The sequence below is a fragment of the Salmo trutta genome, chromosome 21 (assembly GCF_901001165.1).
Source record: "Salmo trutta chromosome 21, fSalTru1.1, whole genome shotgun sequence".
NCBI classification, from domain to species: domain Eukaryota; kingdom Metazoa; phylum Chordata; class Actinopteri; order Salmoniformes; family Salmonidae; genus Salmo; species Salmo trutta.
In genome coordinates, this window is record NC_042977.1 from 27719070 (window position 1) to 27736348 (window position 17279).

General features: G+C 43.3%; 1 protein-coding gene across 2 annotated transcripts in view; it reads left to right on the forward strand.

Annotated features, from left to right (window-relative positions):
- Positions 1-14941, forward strand: part of LOC115157098 (pre-B-cell leukemia transcription factor 1) — a 57015-nt gene extending 42074 nt beyond the window's left edge. The window contains exons 3-9 of one of the 2 annotated variants that reach the window (XM_029705024.1): positions 5240-5493; positions 6736-6926; positions 7091-7226; positions 7516-7675; positions 8801-8913; positions 9941-10030; positions 12048-14941. In XM_029705024.1, coding sequence (XP_029560884.1) covers positions 5240-5493; positions 6736-6926; positions 7091-7226; positions 7516-7675; positions 8801-8913; positions 9941-10030; positions 12048-12140 — 1037 coding nt within the window. In that variant the 3' untranslated portion in view covers positions 12141-14941. The remainder of the gene's footprint in view (positions 1-5239; positions 5494-6735; positions 6927-7090; positions 7227-7515; positions 7676-8800; positions 8914-9940; positions 10031-12047) is intronic. The other variant, XM_029705025.1, reaches the window with a different exon arrangement.
- Positions 14942-17279: the final 2338 nt, after the last annotated feature.

The following is a 17279-nucleotide window of genomic DNA, read 5'->3' on the forward strand; positions in this document are numbered from 1 at the left end:
AGAATCAATACAGACTGTGCTTATAGGCCTGGCCTGATGCTGTGACGTGGTCCAGAGATATGCACACACGCACACACAGACAGATACACACACGCAGACATACACATACACACACACCCACAGAAACACACACACGTACACACAGCACTGCGGAGGAGTGTATTGCGTTACTGTATCGACATGAAATGGATCCGATCCAGCATTGGTTGCTAGCTGCCAGTCAAAGGCGAGGAGGGTAAACTTTCATCATGGCTGTCAGGGACATCAGTGCTGCCTTGTTTGGCTGTTCATCTTCCTAATTGTGACAGAATACTTCAACATCATTAATTAAACATGCTTTCATTTGAAAGCGCTCACTGGGAGCCAGGGCTGGAGGCTGAGAGAGAGGGGAAAAGTCTGCCAATATGCAGAGAAGGCTGTTTTATGTATGGGCATTTTCTCTGTGTGTGTGTTTGTGTGGTTGGCTGTGTGGAAGGTTTTTGTTTGTGTACATACTAGTGCTTTGCAAACATCTTACAGCCCAGTAAGACAGAAAGGTATGACTATGAGCCATCATTTAAACAAAAAACAAACAATAGTCTTAATTCAGAACGTGATATTATTTCAGTTATTTCATCAGATGGATGGGTATTTCACCATTTTTCTTTTTCATATTGCTGCTCTGTGGGGGAAAGATAGAGGTTGAATTAAACATGAGTACAGAGGGAGGGAGAGGGGGATTGTGAGTCCTCTCACTGTTCAATTAAAGTCTGTCTGTAACGGTCAAGATGAAATGATCGCAGTCTTTTTATAGAGACACACTGCTAGTCTTAGAATACTGGCCTGAGGGACCTATCAATGAAAACAGACCAATGGGAAACAGAAGGAGACATTCTAACAATAGTACGGTATTTTAAAGGGGCAAGCTGGGATTGGTACATCAATGTTTGGACATTTAAATGATTATATAAAGCCATTGTTTTTTGAAGAATCCACCTCCTATTGCCAGATGATTATGATGTAGTGTTTTAGGGTGGTAGAGTTCACTCTATGATGCTGGACTGGCGATGAGGACTTTCATCTAATTCATGGCCATTACTGAACAGGAATAAGTCAATCTGATGGCTATGGTTAGAGTAATTATGCCACAGCACAGTGAATTGTATCATTATCTTTATTCATTGTATTTATTTAATCAATTTCATGCTTTTAGTGTTGCACTGGAGGATACTGTGAACGAATAAATCACTGTTTGCCTCATTAGGTTTCCTCTCCACTTGGAGGTAGCCTACATGTTGTTGTCAGAAAAACCTCACAGTATTCTACTTTTCCTAGTCTGCGAGAAATAGCAAGGCAATATTTTATTTGTTGTTCTCCATCTCGTCTCAGTCAGATTCAGAGTGGACAATGAGGTTAGAGATAGTGACATTGACTGGGAGATTGTTGATTGGTCGGTTGGGAGGGTTCTACAGCTGAGGAATGAGAGATTAGTTAGGAGATGACTGACTGAGGTGAAATAGCTTTAGGGCTTTTTAAGTTTTAAGGAACGCAAGCAGAAGAAATATTGCAAGTGGACAGTAGTCAACACCCACAACGCAAGCAAGTACACACACACACACACACACACACACACACACACACACACACACACACACACACACACACACACACACACACACACACACACACTCTCCTTTCTGAAACCCTGACCTTTCCAGTCTTCTGATAACCATTGACATTTTGCCTCCTGAGTCTGCATGCTCAGATGGTGAAGCTGATCGGGTGTGGATGGGGGAAATGGGGGAGGGGAGGGGGGAGGGTAGAGGCTTCATGGGAGAGACAGGTTCTCCGTGAGGGCTTGGGAATCCATCTTGACCCCACTCTAACTGGAGAGGTCAGCTGGCAGACAGCATATCTCTGTGGACATAGCCACAGACAAAAGCATAGAGCAACATACAGTAACATGGGCCAGACAGACAGTGTACTCCAGCACATCTCTCTCAGCAAGCCACCTCTTTCATTTACTGCCATTCTGTCGAATTGTCACTCTTAGCAATTGTAAATACTGTATGTTTAAAGGTAGTGATTCACCCCTTATAGTAGGTATGCATATATATTAATTGATGCAGACATGTACTATGTCCAGGCAGTGTAGTGTATGCTGCCAGTCTGTGTAAAGATGGTGGATGAAATGAACAGGCTACACCTGGTTGTTTTTACCACCTCTGAGAGGAGACAGATAGCTCTGCTCCTTTACTTAGGGAGCCTTCTAGTGGCAGACAGAAGAAGAGCAGTGTGGTCCACGTCCACACACCACTCACAGCCCTGCTGGTACCATAGTGAAACACGGCCCTGTTGGTACCATAGTGAAACACGGCCCTGTTGGTCCCATAGTGAAACACGACCCTGCTGGTACCATAGTGAAACACAGCCCTGCTGGTACCATAGGGAAACACAGCCCTGCTGGTACCATAGTGAAACACGGCCCTGCTGGTACCATAGTGAAACACAGTCCTGTTGGTACCATAGTGAAACACAGCCCTGCTGGTACCATAGTGAAACACAGTCCTGTTGGTACCATAGTGAAACACAGTCCTGTTGGTACCATAGTGAAACACAGCCCTGTTGGTACCATAGGGAAACACAGTCCTGTTGGTACCATAGTGAAACACAGCCCTGTTGGTCCCATAGTGAAACACAGCCCTGTTTGTGCCATAGTGAAACACAGTCCTGTTGGTACCATAGTGAAACACAGTCCTGTTGGTACCATAGTGAAACACAGCCCTGTTGGTACCATAGTGAAACACAGTCCTGTTGGTACCATAGTGAAACACAGCCCTGTTGGTACCATAGTGAAACACAGCCCTGTTGGTACCATAGTGAAACACAGTCCTGTTGGTACCATAGTGAAACACAGTCCTGTTGGTACCATAGTGAAACACAGCCCTGTTGGTACCATAGTGAAACACAGCCCTGTTGGTCCCATAGGGAAACACAGTCCTGTTGGTACCATAGTGAAACACAGCCCTGTTGGTACCATAGTGAAACACAGCCCTGCTGGTACCATAGTGAAACACAGCCCTGTTGGTACCATAGTGAAACACAGCCCTGCTGGTACCATAGTGAAACACAGTCCTGTTGGTACCATAGTGAAACACAGTCCTGTTGGTACCATAGGGAAACACAGTCCTGTTGGTACCATAGTGAAACACAGCCCTGTTGGTACCATAGTGAAACACAGCCCTGTTGGTACCATAGTGAAACACGGCCCTGCTGGTACCATAGTGAAACACAGTCCTGTTGGTACCATAGTGAAACACATTCCTGTTTGTGCCATAGTGAAACACAGTCCTGTTGGTACCATAGTGAAACACAGTCCTGTTGGTACCATAGTGAAACACAGCCCTGTTGGTACCATAGTGAAACACAGTCCTGTTGGTACCATAGTGAAACACAGCCCTGTTGGTACCATAGTGAAACACAGTCCTGTTGGTACCATAGTGAAACACAGTCCTGCTGGTACCATAGTGAAACACAGCCCTGTTGGTACCATAGTGAAACTTAGCCCTGTTGGTACCATAGTGAAACACAGTCCTGTTGGTACCATAGTGTAACACAGCCCTGTTGGTACCATAGTGAAACACAGCCCTGTTGGTACCATAGTGAAACACAGCCCTGTTGGTACCATAGTGAAACACAGCCCTGCTGGTACCATAGTGAAACACAGTCCTGTTGGTACCATAGTGAAACACAGCCCTGTTGGTACCATAGTGAAACACAGCCCTGTTGGTACCATAGTGAAACACACTCACAAATGTGTTGTCCTCAATAGATCACACTGTTGGCTGAAAGGGGCTGTAGTGGACATGTTTCTCTCTTAAAGATGCTCCACTTCATGATTTCACTGTGGAGTACACACCACAGGAGGTTGGTGGCACCTTAATTGGGGAGGAAGGGCTCGTGGTAATGGCCAGAGTGGAATCAGTGGTATCAAATGCCATTCCATTGGCTCCATTCCAGCCATTATTATGAGCCGTCCTCCCCTCAGCAGCCTCCACTGATACGCACACCATTTAACTGTATAAGAAAACAGGAGGAAAAGTTGAAGGAATGTTATCTTCAATCAACCTTTTGGTGTTTGCCTTTGTAGATGTGTGTGTGGGCAAGCGTGTATCTGTGAATGTACGGGGGCGACAGGTGTTGTTCGCATGTTCCTCTGAGTGAATATACTGTGGAACATCATTTTGCACACTGTGGTACTGGCTGATGTTGGTGTGTGGCATGTCACAGCCACCTATCTAGTGGAGCAGTGGGGGAGGGGTGAGGAGCAGGGCCAAACTGGCCACCACACCTATCACTGAGACTGAACACCCCAAACTGTGTGACCAGTGCCAGAAGTGGACCGGTAGCCGTAAGGGCCAGTCGCCTAAATAGGACTGACAACTACCTTGTTAGCACCCTTTCAGCAGCCGTTAGGGGAGTCTTTCCATTTTGCTGCTTGTTCGCTAACTGTTATTCAAAATCTAGCTTAGCATTTATTTAGTAGGTTAGAAGCGATGGTCGTGGTGTGACAGTGACCCATAAAGAAGACTAATCCAGCATATCTTTGCTTTTCCTGTTTGTCTGGTGTTAATAAATACTTTTTGTTCCTTATCACTGAGATGATCCACATTGATATTAGACGTGAGTCATTTTATTGCTCTTCAGCTGGAGTAAATCATTATTGTACCATTTTTACCCCGGTCAGGTTGTGATAATAGTATTAGTTTGCCTGACCAGGAAGATTATTATCTTTTTATGAAAATATGTTATTGTTTTAGCCACTAAGTAAATATCATAATCTGCTCTTCAGGAGTGCAAAGAAAAATGAACTCTCTTGGAAGTCTGTGTTAATTATTTACATGAAATTATATTCAAAATCAATGAGATGATAGTTTTATTATCGTGGGTGCTGCCAGGCTCAGCAGGATCCAGGTTTTTATGGCACAGACGTGGGCTATTAAAGAGACGGTCATATTTCAGAGGGAACAGGTTGAAGACTGTAGAAAGAAGAAAGTACAGTGGTAGACTGCAGTCACTTCACTTCTCACCCAAATAGTATTTTTTTTATTACAGCGCTGTCCATTAATGTTAACTTTGCCTCTTTCCTTTGCAGTGCCACTGCTAACAATCAGATGTTGTGTTAGCGTCAGTATTGTGTAAGATTTTACATCACTAGTTTGTTACAAACTGTTATTTGTCTTCTCTATTGTCTCTACAGTGCTCAGTATCCGTGGTTCCCAGGAGGAGGAGCCTCCAGATGCCCAACTCATGCGATTGGACAACATGCTTCTGGCGGAAGGCGTGTCCGGACCGGAGAAAGGGGGTGGGTCTGCGGTGGCGGCGGCTGCAGCGGCAGCTGCAGCGGGAGGAGGAGTGGGCTCGGACACCAACTCGGCAGAACACTCAGACTACCGGGCCAAGCTGACTCAGATCCGCGGGATCTACCACACAGAGCTGGAGAAGTATGAACAGGTGAGGACAGACCACGCCCCTCATAACCACTCTTTCCCTTCCCATAAACCCCTTCGGCTCTAAGAAGACCCTCACAACTCCTCTCACTTCCTATAGGCAACCCCCCTCTCCCTTAAGTCCTGTCTGCTCTGAGTTCTGCCATCTCACTACATACTGACGACCAAGCCACTTGTAACTGTCCTCTCTCGCGTCCAATAGACAACCCCACTGCCGTCTCACTACACTCACACTGCACACAAGTTTTGTTATATGCAGATAATTCTTCTCAAATCAAACCCCCCAAAGCACCTCCTGAGCAACCACGCTTTCAGAAATCACTTTTCAGCTGGCAAACATTTTATCAGTCACACACTCATCCTTCGCCAAAGAGAGCATCCTGTCATATATATTACCGCCTGTCATCATCTCAAGCAGACTCGTCATCACTACCTGTCACAGTGTTACTTATGCACCTGAGTATACCCATGTCACTACTATGTGTACTACTGATACAGTGTGTACAGGCGGAACGGCTGTTGCACTGAACTGTGTCTCGTTTCAACTGACGCGACCCCGGTGCTGACAGTCAACAGACTCCCCTGTCCCCAAACACAGCAGACACTTCCCAGTGACTGATTCTGACAGAGAGAGGGAGAGAACGAGAGAGACACTGAGTGAAAAGACAGAGAGAGAAGTGAAGAGAGAGAAACAGAAAGATAGTTCAAACCTGGTGAACAGGAAAGAAAGCCTCCTGTCATTTTAGACATCTTCATTTTTTTCTTAACTGTTGAAGAAAAGTCTCCTCAATATACGAAGAAAGTCTCAGCTTAGCTGTATAACTAATCCAATGCTTTAGTGTCTGCCACAACACTGCAATACTTGTATTACTACTACTACTCATTAGTACTTGTAGTACAACTACTAGATTTCTTCATTGTCGAATGAGAACCTATTTTCTCCAAAACAGAAACTTTTCAGGAAATGGAAAAAACAGATTTCTTCCCCCATTAACGAACATACAATTATGAAGCTATTTTGAATACATTTTCTATCGTCTCAAAATGTTCCGAGTACATTGAGGGAAGTTACTGCCTTCAATATTACAATAATGAAAATTGGTAAAAGTGTTGTTTTCCAACAGCGACATACTACGACTTATTACTAACATTACTTACAATGCTTGCAGTGTCTTACTTCTCTGCTGTATTCAAGTCAGTGAGATTGCTATCTGCCTCATATGAGTGCGTCTGTCTGTCTCTTTAGGCGTGTAATGAGTTTACCACCCATGTGATGAACCTGCTGAGGGAGCAGAGCCGCACACGGCCCATCTCGCCCAAAGAGATAGAACGCATGGTGGGCATCATCCACCGCAAGTTCAGCTCCATCCAGATGCAGCTTAAACAGAGCACCTGCGAGGCTGTCATGATCCTACGCTCCCGCTTCCTCGATGCCAGGTGTGTGTGTGTGTGTGTGTGTGTTTCTCTAATTTAAAATGATTGTTATGAAAACAGGCAAAACCTTTGTTATGATGCAGTTACATTATTTGGACAGCAATTGTCTGCCTTGTGATAGTAAATATGTTCTCTCTCTCTCTCTCTCTCTCTCGCTCTCTCTGCAGACGAAAGAGGAGGAACTTCAACAAGCAGGCAACAGAGATCCTAAATGAGTATTTCTACTCCCACTTGTCCAACCCTTATCCCAGTGAGGAGGCCAAGGAAGAGCTGGCCAAGAAGTGCTCCATCACAATGTCACAGGTATGTGCCGCCAATCGCAAGCCTCGTATCCTGTGTGTGATGAAGCGAACTCTAATCTTCTGTTGTGCCTGTACATGTATGGAAAACACAGTATGGCTCCTGTCATGCCACAGAAAGTCAGCTAGCATAGGGTCATACAGCTCCAATGTTTAATCCTGCATTCTGTAATGGATTCACATAGGCTGTCTTATGATAGCATGTGATAGCTTTCTCAAATAATTGTTTCAACAAAACAAAAGGCGATTTACTATAGACATTTCTTCTCACATAATTTGTACCTGTTTCACAGGTATCGAACTGGTTTGGAAACAAGAGAATCCGATACAAGAAAAACATTGGCAAGTTCCAAGAGGAAGCCAACATGTACGCCGCGAAGACAGCCGTCAGTGCAACCAGTGTATCAGCCCATGGGAGCCAGGCCAACTCCCCCTCCACCCCCAACTCTGCAGGTCAGTATCAGTACCAGCCAGCCATAGTGGATGTGACCAGTATAGTACCACGTCAGTACTGTTAATGTTAGTTTGGCTGCGTACCCCCAATTCAACACGAGCACAGATCATCATTATAAAGGGCTGAAGCATTATATATGCTACATTGGTTAGGGATCCACATTGCAGTAGTATGGACAAATCAATTCAGAAATACAACATTTTTGAGCAGAGAGGTGTAGAGCACTGTCATCTCAACCCTGGGCCCCAACTCAAGAATCCAGTCGTGTCTCTGTTCCTTTTGACTAACAAAATGCTGTCTGTACCCCCCCCTTTCTGAACTAACCCAATAACTTCTGGCCCAGTGGTACGGTCCGTCTCGCTCTCTCTCTCTCTCTCTCTCTCTCTGGGGTTTGTCTGGTTAACACACCATTTCGGGTTCAGTCTTGGTTAGAGAAATAGTTCATCCATCCTGTGACTTGTCTGGTTGACCTCTTGTGTGTCATTAAGCTATTGACGGGGCACTCCAGCCTAGTCCTTCGTCATCATGGTGACCCTTCAGCTGTATTGGATTATGGCCTTGTCTTGTGTTTTTTTTCTGCCTTCAAATCAAGTTAGGCTGCGTTCTCTTTTAACATCTGTGGAGTTTGGCTCCATTAAAAGGACAAAGAGGATTCTTTCAGTCTTCCTGTCGATCAATTAGCATTTCCTTAATGATCCAACCAGTCCGGTAGCAAGGAACTTAAACAACAAGACAATCCATCTATTCTGTTTCAGTTTCATCCCGGTTTTAACCCCTAACCTTATTCTTAGTAATATGATTGGCATCACAATAACCACAGAAGTAACAGTTGGTGTAGTGTTGATCATTAGTACAGTATAGTTCAACATTTTCTTAGAATACCTCTTAGCCAGATTTTTCAATTACATTTCCATAGGTACATACAGTATAGTAGACGGTGGCTGGTCACTGATGTGGTTCCCTGTTCACTAGACCATATTTTGCTTTTCAACCCTCCTACTAACCCAACTGACTGCTCTTTTTCTGCTGCATGATCGTGTTAACCCGTCGTTCCTTTCTTCTCTTCTCTCTCTTCCTCCCTTCCCCCTCTCTCTCTTTCTCTCTTTCACTCTCTGGCCTCCCAGGTTCTGCTGGCTCTTTTAACATGTCAAACTCCGGAGACTTGTTTATGAGTGTGCAGGCTCTGAATGGGGACTCATACCAGGGGGCCGGGGTTGGGGCCAATGTTCAGTCCCAGGTAGGAACCTCGCGGAGACTAGTACGTTATCTACGTAATCCATACATTAGTACACTAGCTGTCATGTAGATAGATACCTAGCTAGCAGTCATACACTAGTAGCCTATTAGTGGCCTGTTGAAGACAGTCACTGACCCGCGGCAGACAGCCTTATGAGGTCTAGTATTAAAAGACTGAATCTCCCTGCTCAGTTGTTCAAGCACTGCCCGGCCTACAAGGTTTCATTGAAATCTGAATCCAAATCTCTTGACCTAGTCCGTGAGACAGAGGTCATATGTGGCTTTAGCAGTACACTGATGTGGCGGCCATTGTCAGGCTCATGAATGAATAGACGACTGCAGACAGATGTAGAAACAATACAAGACTCGTCAACACTGCTGACAACAGTTGTCGTAGCCACTGGTGTACAACAGTCCTCTGACCTTGCCCCGTTGGACAACCATGACTAGCACAGAGTTTTCTGAGTTTTGGGATTGGGAGGAAGTCTCATTCACCATAGGTTGGGTTGAAGAGTCACCACCTGCTTCGTCTCTCCATCCATCCCACCTTTATTTTTAAATCAACTCTCCAAATGCTTGAGGTGTTTCATGAATATGCATAGTATTAACCCCTGGGGTAGACAAGAGATCTCCTGGGTTGATACTGGGTTGTCCTTGTCAGGAGGTCATTTGGCTGCACACTCATTCCCAGCCACTGAGGAGAGGAGTTTTGAGTCGTAGAAGCAATTTGATTTGTTTCATTTTCATTCCTCTTTGAATTGTAATAAGATATTCAAATGAGTTCCCGTGTGATGATATTTGTGGTTGTTTGTCATTGTTCTTTTGTGATATCTATTGTGTTGAACCTGTATTACAGGCCAAATCATTCTAAACTGTTGCTGTGGTAACCTTTCTCAGTGCATGATACCCTTTTGCTATCAGACTGACCTTTCTTATGCATGAAGGACTTTTTCATCCGGAGCTTATGTCTGTCTGACCCGCCCTTTTCTCTACGTGTGTCTGTGTGTACGTGTGTGCGTCCGTTCCAGGTGGATACTCTTCGCCATGTTATCAGCCAGACAGGAGGATACAGTGACAGCATTGCAGCCAGCCAGATGTACAGTCCACAGGGCATCAATGTAAGAACACCAGCAAACAACAACTTTCTTTCATTTCATCACAATATTGCCCAGTCTTACTTTTGTCTCTTTGAAAGAAAAATAACTATTTCTATACTATACTTCTATAGCTATTCTTCTTTTGTTCCGATGCAATGTGTTCATACATTTAACCAACAATTCGATAGAAAGCTGCCTTTATTAGGGTTTCAGTTTGTCCCTTTGCCCAATTATTTGGAAGCCAATGTGTGTGGGATGTCACTTAGTTAGCAGTGGCCTGTTGGTGGCTGGGCTGTTGTCCAGGCGACGGCCCTTGTGTACTGGTAATGCCCCGGGTGCCAGGTGAGGAGGCAGGAGTCAGACGGAGCGAGAGGCGGCCGGCCAGGCGTACGGACACGCTCAGAGCCTGCCTGTCTGGGGACATTAGTGTTAGCGAGGCACCTGCAGCCGACAGGAACAAGGCCACAGGTGACATCTTGCCTGTCCAACACTCAGCTCACGTGGCACCAAATGAAAAGAAACACAGACCTAATTTCTTCCCCATTCCAAGAGCCCCCCCAAAAAGTAATGGCCCCAGAGTACAAGCTTCAGTCAAATCTATCTACCACCCTAAAAAAAGACTGCCACGTTCTGACGGGGTTTTGGCAGGGCAAGGCTGGGAACACTGGAGGGTGTGTGTGTAGTGTTACGATCTACAGTGACAGGCTGTGTTGTAGAGAGGGGAATCAATAAGGCAGTCACAGCAGGGTGAGAGGGGGTCTGGGCCAGCAGTCTGAGTGCATCGGTCGCGTCATTCGTCCAACAACCACAATGACACTGACAGCAGCGAGCCCTGCAATGTCCAACCCAAGATGCTAAAAAAGGAAGTGGTGGTGGACTGAAGACGTTCTACTGAGCTTCCTCAGTAAACTATGCTGTAACTAAGCTAAATGAGGGCTGATGAAAATGGGCAATGTTAAGATCACTGTCTGTTATTCAGTGGATGCATAGTAGGTGGTTTCTGTGAGGCAGCCTTTGACAAACCAATACGGGCATTCACATTTGCAGCACATCAGTCGTCAACACCTGTCTGTGTAGATATTGTGACCCTCTGCCCCATACCTCAAAATCTGAGCCGAATCCAAATTAACTTTTTATGCAATTATGTTTTTAAACAAAGTATTCAAACATCAAAATATGATGTCCTTGTAAGACACTTCATTTATATTGTAGAATCATATTATTATTTTGATGTTTAGACTTTTCTATAGAAGCTTTTAATCTTGGATGGATCTTTTATTGTGCAGCTAAACAATTTCCCCTCATTCTGAGGTTTCTAATGACTGAGCTGAGGCAGGAAGCAGCCTTCACATGCCGGAGCTCTCTTTTATCCTTGAACAGTAATTACGGCTGTGAAATAGGCGAAAGGTGTCACCAAAGCTGAAGATTTTAAAAGTGTTTTTCGCTCCCCTCGGTTCTAAATGTGATGAAAGACTTGCTCTATGTGAAATAACAGGGTTTGAAAATAAGAGGGTGCCAAAACCCATCTCCAACAGCTTTCACTGATGGCATGGAAATTGCTATTAATGTCCCAAATGCTCTTTAAATCGACCTATCTTCCCGGGATTGGAAATTGCCTCCTATTTTACGCACCCATTATATTTTCATCCCAATAGCCGATGAGATAATTTGCTATAATTGATTCTCCCATCAACCATCTTGTAGGTTTTGTGTGTGTGAGGTCTGTGCGTTCTCAATAACATGTCTCTATTGTCTCTACATGAGGCCATTTTGAGACAGATGGGAGATGAAGTCTTGATAGAGGAATTGTACTATAGTGTATTTTGAAGATACATAATCCCGCTGAGTGAAAAAGGGTATATTTCAGTTAAAGAGTTTCATGTTAGCTATCGATGCAGCTAAGAAAATATACATATGTGTTGTTATTTCTGTATCTTTTAGGAAATTTGACCTGAGGCATACAACAAATTATCTCACAATTTAATCTCTAGATTCCAAAATATATATTTTTGAAGGACTTTTGTCTTTGACTCCACAGACAAACGGTGGCTGGCAGGATGCTCCGACCCCCTCGTCAGTGAACTCGCTCACAGAAGGACCCGGAAGTGTTCACTCGGATACCTCCAACTGATTATTTTACCCTCCACACCTTCCATTCCCACATCCCATCGATGAACTGGCAGAGCCAATCACAGTGTTAAACATAGAGGCATACTACACAGTGTTAAACATAGAGGCATACTACACAGTGTCCTGTAGATTTCAGGGGTGCGTAACTAAAACAACCTTTCCTAAGCTACAGTATCATGGGACATTTGAGATACATACAGTAATAGGAATGTCAGAACAAAAATCTAAACAATACAAAAAGGATGAATTCAAATGTTTGTTCAGATTTCACAGGATATTTAGAGGGCTCTGGTTGCTTACTCACCTGTGATTGTTTCACTCATATTGATGATATTCAGTGATAAATTCAGACAACCCAACCTGTATACTTCAATTTAAATGCTTCATTCTACCTCTCAGCAACTAAAAAGTAAAACAAATAATATGAAAGAACATTATTTGTTTTCTGACTAAAACATGAACTTTGTCATTGTATGAAAGAAGCACTTCGTCATGCTTTGTTTTGCGATCCCTCGCCCGTTCTATGGTACGACATTTAGGATTTTAATGTTGCTCCCTTGTTTACAGTGTGTACTTTATAAACTGTGTTCGCTTTACCATCTCCCACAGAGAAATAACCAGGAAGACTTAGAACTTGATTTACTAAATGTTTTTGTATTCGTTTCTCCATAGAGGACTTGTTGGGAAAGCAGGTCAGCCTAGTGAACTCTGAGGGCCCTTCACCCTGACTAGCAGGTCTTCAATCTGGGTGGAAGGCGTTAGAAAAGAAAACACGCTGGTACGAGAATGCGCATTGGCTGATCTAAGGGCTTTAATGGAAATTGAGTAGACAATTGAATATACATTGTAGATGTGTGTCTTCCTGGTTTATAAACGTATGCCCCACGACCCCTTTGATATCTTATCAGAATGTGGGAGCGCTGTGGGCCCACAAGCACTCACAGGGCTCTGTTCCAATATCCATACTAGTGTACCACTTAGAATGCATGCCCAATACATGCTTCATTCTAAGTATGCTAGTGTGGATATTGGAAAAGGGGAACAGAGTGTGTGCTATTGATTGTCTGAGGGCCTGTGAACAAGAGGAGCGCCCTCCTTTTAAACAACCACCTCATTGAGTATCCATGTGTCTCATCAGAGGTAATCGTGTGAAGTTACAGTCATGTCGTGTAAAAAAAAATCAGAAATACAATAAACACCTGTCATCAAAAACCCATACGAGCTTGACTCACATTAGTCACCTAATGTTACTGTTAACCAAAACCTTTATACTTATTGATCTATTGTTGACATTTTATGTGTACTTTCAAGAGGTCCTAACCCATCTAGCTATATTCACTCATGTACTTACATGTTGGATTTTTTACTGTACCTTTTGCTAATTTTCCCAATTCTGGTGGGGGATGATAACCAACTGAACAATGCTGCCTAATTGAAAAACAATGTTGTTGAACAGTCCAATTCAGAAGAAACCATTTCTGTAAAAAAATCTTTCAAGGATCTGTGTAGTAACTGAGTTTGTTTTTAAGTACATTGCATCAGAATCCAGTTAAACAGGGAAGTCGTTACGTTAATAGGATTTAAAACATAAATCTGCGGATGCAGGTAACACCAGGACTGAACTTACAGTAGCCATGATGCACAGGTCATGCATGAGATGCTTTGTGCTCCATGATTATGCTAAACAGATACAATGTTTTCCTGTGATTCAGTGTTCATTACTGTTCAATGCCCTCTCATACAATGGAACTTTACTGTTCTTTAAACCCAGAGTTGATTTCTCTTTCTCTTTCCAGGCATTTTTTGGGCAGTTTAATATGTATTACAGTATATGACAGCATTCTTTCTTCCACTGTATTAAGAACCAAAAACCTACATTATAATGTCACCTGTATCCTTGCTTTTCACTCCTTCAACTGACTTGTATGAATCCTCAGAATTCAGAAGCATATTGAATGTTGATGTGCTGAAAGGTCTAATGTCCATAGCAAAACTAGAGGTGGGAAAATGATTTCAGACAAACAAAGATGATATTTGGACATTTGATATACTGTATAGTACTTGTCCTTTTGTTGTGTGGACTATATAGTTATTATTTAGTATTTGGTTATTTACTTTTTATGGTATGCTATTGTATGTCATGGTTCCCATATTCTTGTCAATTAGCTCTCTCATGATGTGATTATGTGAACATTGCCACATTGTACTTGACTTGCTTTGTTGAACAATAATTTATGCAGTTTCAACATTAAACTTATTATACTACGTAATACATCAAGACAAATCAGTGGCATTTTATTATTGAACATTTGAGTGAGAAAACAAGAATAATACACTGATGGTTGCCAGTTGGCAAAATGATATATATTTTTATATGTGATATAGATTGAATGCACATATTGTAAATTCAGCTTCACAAACAATGTAAGTTCAAGTAAAAAAAACTCACTTTTCATTTCCCCTCTAATTCATTGTTTTGTTGTGCCAAAGTAGAAGTATTCATAATTCATTCATTTTGAATAACTCTCAATAAAACTGTTTGTAACTCCCCTATTAAATACAAGTGAATCTCAACTACTTGATAGTCTGTACAGGGGCCCTGAGCTCTACAACCCATTCGCTCCACATCCAGATTTTAAAATATGCTTGTTTGCCAATAAATGCAATATGATAATGACGCATATAATATAGCTTTTTAGTTTTGATAGCTGAAAAAAGAGGTTCAGGATTCAGTCATTTGTAAAAAAGTTTCCTTTGTTGCATGTAATGTGTTCTTTAATAAAATACTGCAGTGTTTTTTAACCATTCGTCACATATTTACATATTTTTTCTGTTAGTAGTCTGGTTCACTTGGTCTTGTAAAAGTTATGACAGGAGACAGGTATACTGATAACAAAACCATATTTGTATTCTATTTATAACATTATATCTGATATGTACAGTCAAACATAGGCATGTCCCAGTGCTCCAGTTTCAACTGTTCTGCCTGCGGCTATGGAACCCTGACCTGTTCACCGGATGTGCTACCTGTCCCAGACCTGCTGTTTTCAACTCTCTAGAGACAGCAGGAGCGGTAGAGATACTCTGAATGATTGGCTATGAAAAGCCAACTGACATTTACTCCTGAGGTGCTGACCTGTTGCACCCTCGACAACCACTGTGATTATTATTATTTGACCCTGCTGGTCATCTATGAACATTTGAACATCTTGACCATGTTCTGTAATAATCTTCACCCGGCACAGCCAGAAGAGGACTGTCCACCCCTCATAGCCTGGTTCCTCTCTAGGTTTCTTCCTAGGTTCTGGCCTTTCTAGGGAGTTTTTCCTAGCCACCAGGCTTCTACACCTGCATTGCTTGCTGTTTGGGGTTTTAGGCTGGGTTTCTGTACAGCACTTTGTGACATCAGCTGATGTAAGAAGGGCTTTATAAATAAATTTGATTGATTGATTGAAACATGTACAGGTAACTGCCTGCTTAAAGGAGTCACCAAAATACAGTGTCTTAATAGGGCGTTGGGCCACCGCGAGCTGCCAGAACAGCTTCAATGCTCCTTGGCATAGGTTTTACAACTGTCTGGAACTTTATTGGAGGTATGCGACACCATTCTGCCACGAGAAATTCCACTATGTGTTGTTTTGTTGAGGGTGGTGGAAAACACTGTCTCAAGCACCGCTCCAGAATCTGCCATAAGTGTTCACACACACCCTTAAAAAAAACCCTAAGGTTGATGTCCGCCGAAATCCAGTTAGCATAATAAAATAATCTCCATAAAAATCGGTCAATTTAAGCTAGAGATATCAGTTTTTTTGCATTGGGTGCGTCTCAATCCAACGCATCCACCTTTGTCGCACTTCTGCATCTGCAGTGAAAGAGCTGGAGAGGTGTTTGTCAGATCATGAGGCATCCCAAAAATCGGTCTTCTCATGAAATATTACAATATAGCAATTAAACACTGGATGATAGATGTGCAGAAGATGAATGTGCAAGCAGAGATACTGGGGTGCAAAGGAGCAAAATAAAAAAATAACAGTATGGGGATGAGGTAGTTGGATGGGCTATTTACAGATGGGCTATGCACAGGTGCAGTGATCTGTGAGCTGCTATGACACCTGGTGCGTAAAGTTAGTGAGGGAGATATGAGTCTCCAGCTTCAGTGATTTTTGTAGATTGTTCCAGTCATTGGCAGCAGAGAACTGTAAGGAAAGGCGGCCAAAGGAGGAATTGGCTTTAGGGGTGACCAGTGAAATATACCTGCTGGAGCGTGTGCTACGGGTGGGTGCTGCTATGGTGACCAGTGAGCTGAGATAAGGCAGGGCTTTACCTAGCAAAGACTTATAGATGACCTGGAGCCAGTGGGTTTGGAGACAAATATGAAGCGAGGGCTAGCCAACGAGAGCATACAGGTCGCAGTGGTGGGTAGTATATGGGGCTTTGGTGATGAAACAGATGGCACTGTGATAGACTGCATTCAATTTGCTGAGTAGAGTGTTGGAGGCTATTTTGTAAATGACATCGCCGATGTCAAGGATCGGTAGGATAGTCAGTTTTACGAGGGTATGTTTGGCAGCATGAGTGAAAGATGCTTTGATGCGAAATAGGAAGCCGATTCTAGATTTAATTTTGGATTGGAGATGCTTAATGTGAGTCTGGAAGGAGAGTTTACAGTCTAACCAGACACCTAGGTATTTGTAGTTGTCCACATATTCTAAGTCAGAACCGTCCAGAGTAGTGATGCTGGATGGGCGGGCAGGTGTGGACAGCGATCGGTTGAAGAGCATGCATTTAGTTTTACTTGCATTTAAGAGCAGTTGGAGGCCACGGAAGGAGAGTTGTATGGCATTGAAGCTTGTCTGGAGGTTAGTTAACACAGTGTCCAAAGAAGGGCCAGAAGTATACAGAATGGTGTTGTCTGCGTAGAGGTGGATCAGAGAATCACTAGCAGCAAGAGCGACATCCTTGATGTATACAGAGAAGAGAGTCGGCCCGAGAATTGAACCCTGTGGCACCCCCATAGAGACTGCCAGAGGTTCGGTCAACATGCCCTCCAATTTGACACACTGAACACTGTCTGAGAAGTAGTTGGTGAAACAGGCGAGGCAGTCATTTGAGAAACCAAGGCTGTTAAGTCTGCCGATAA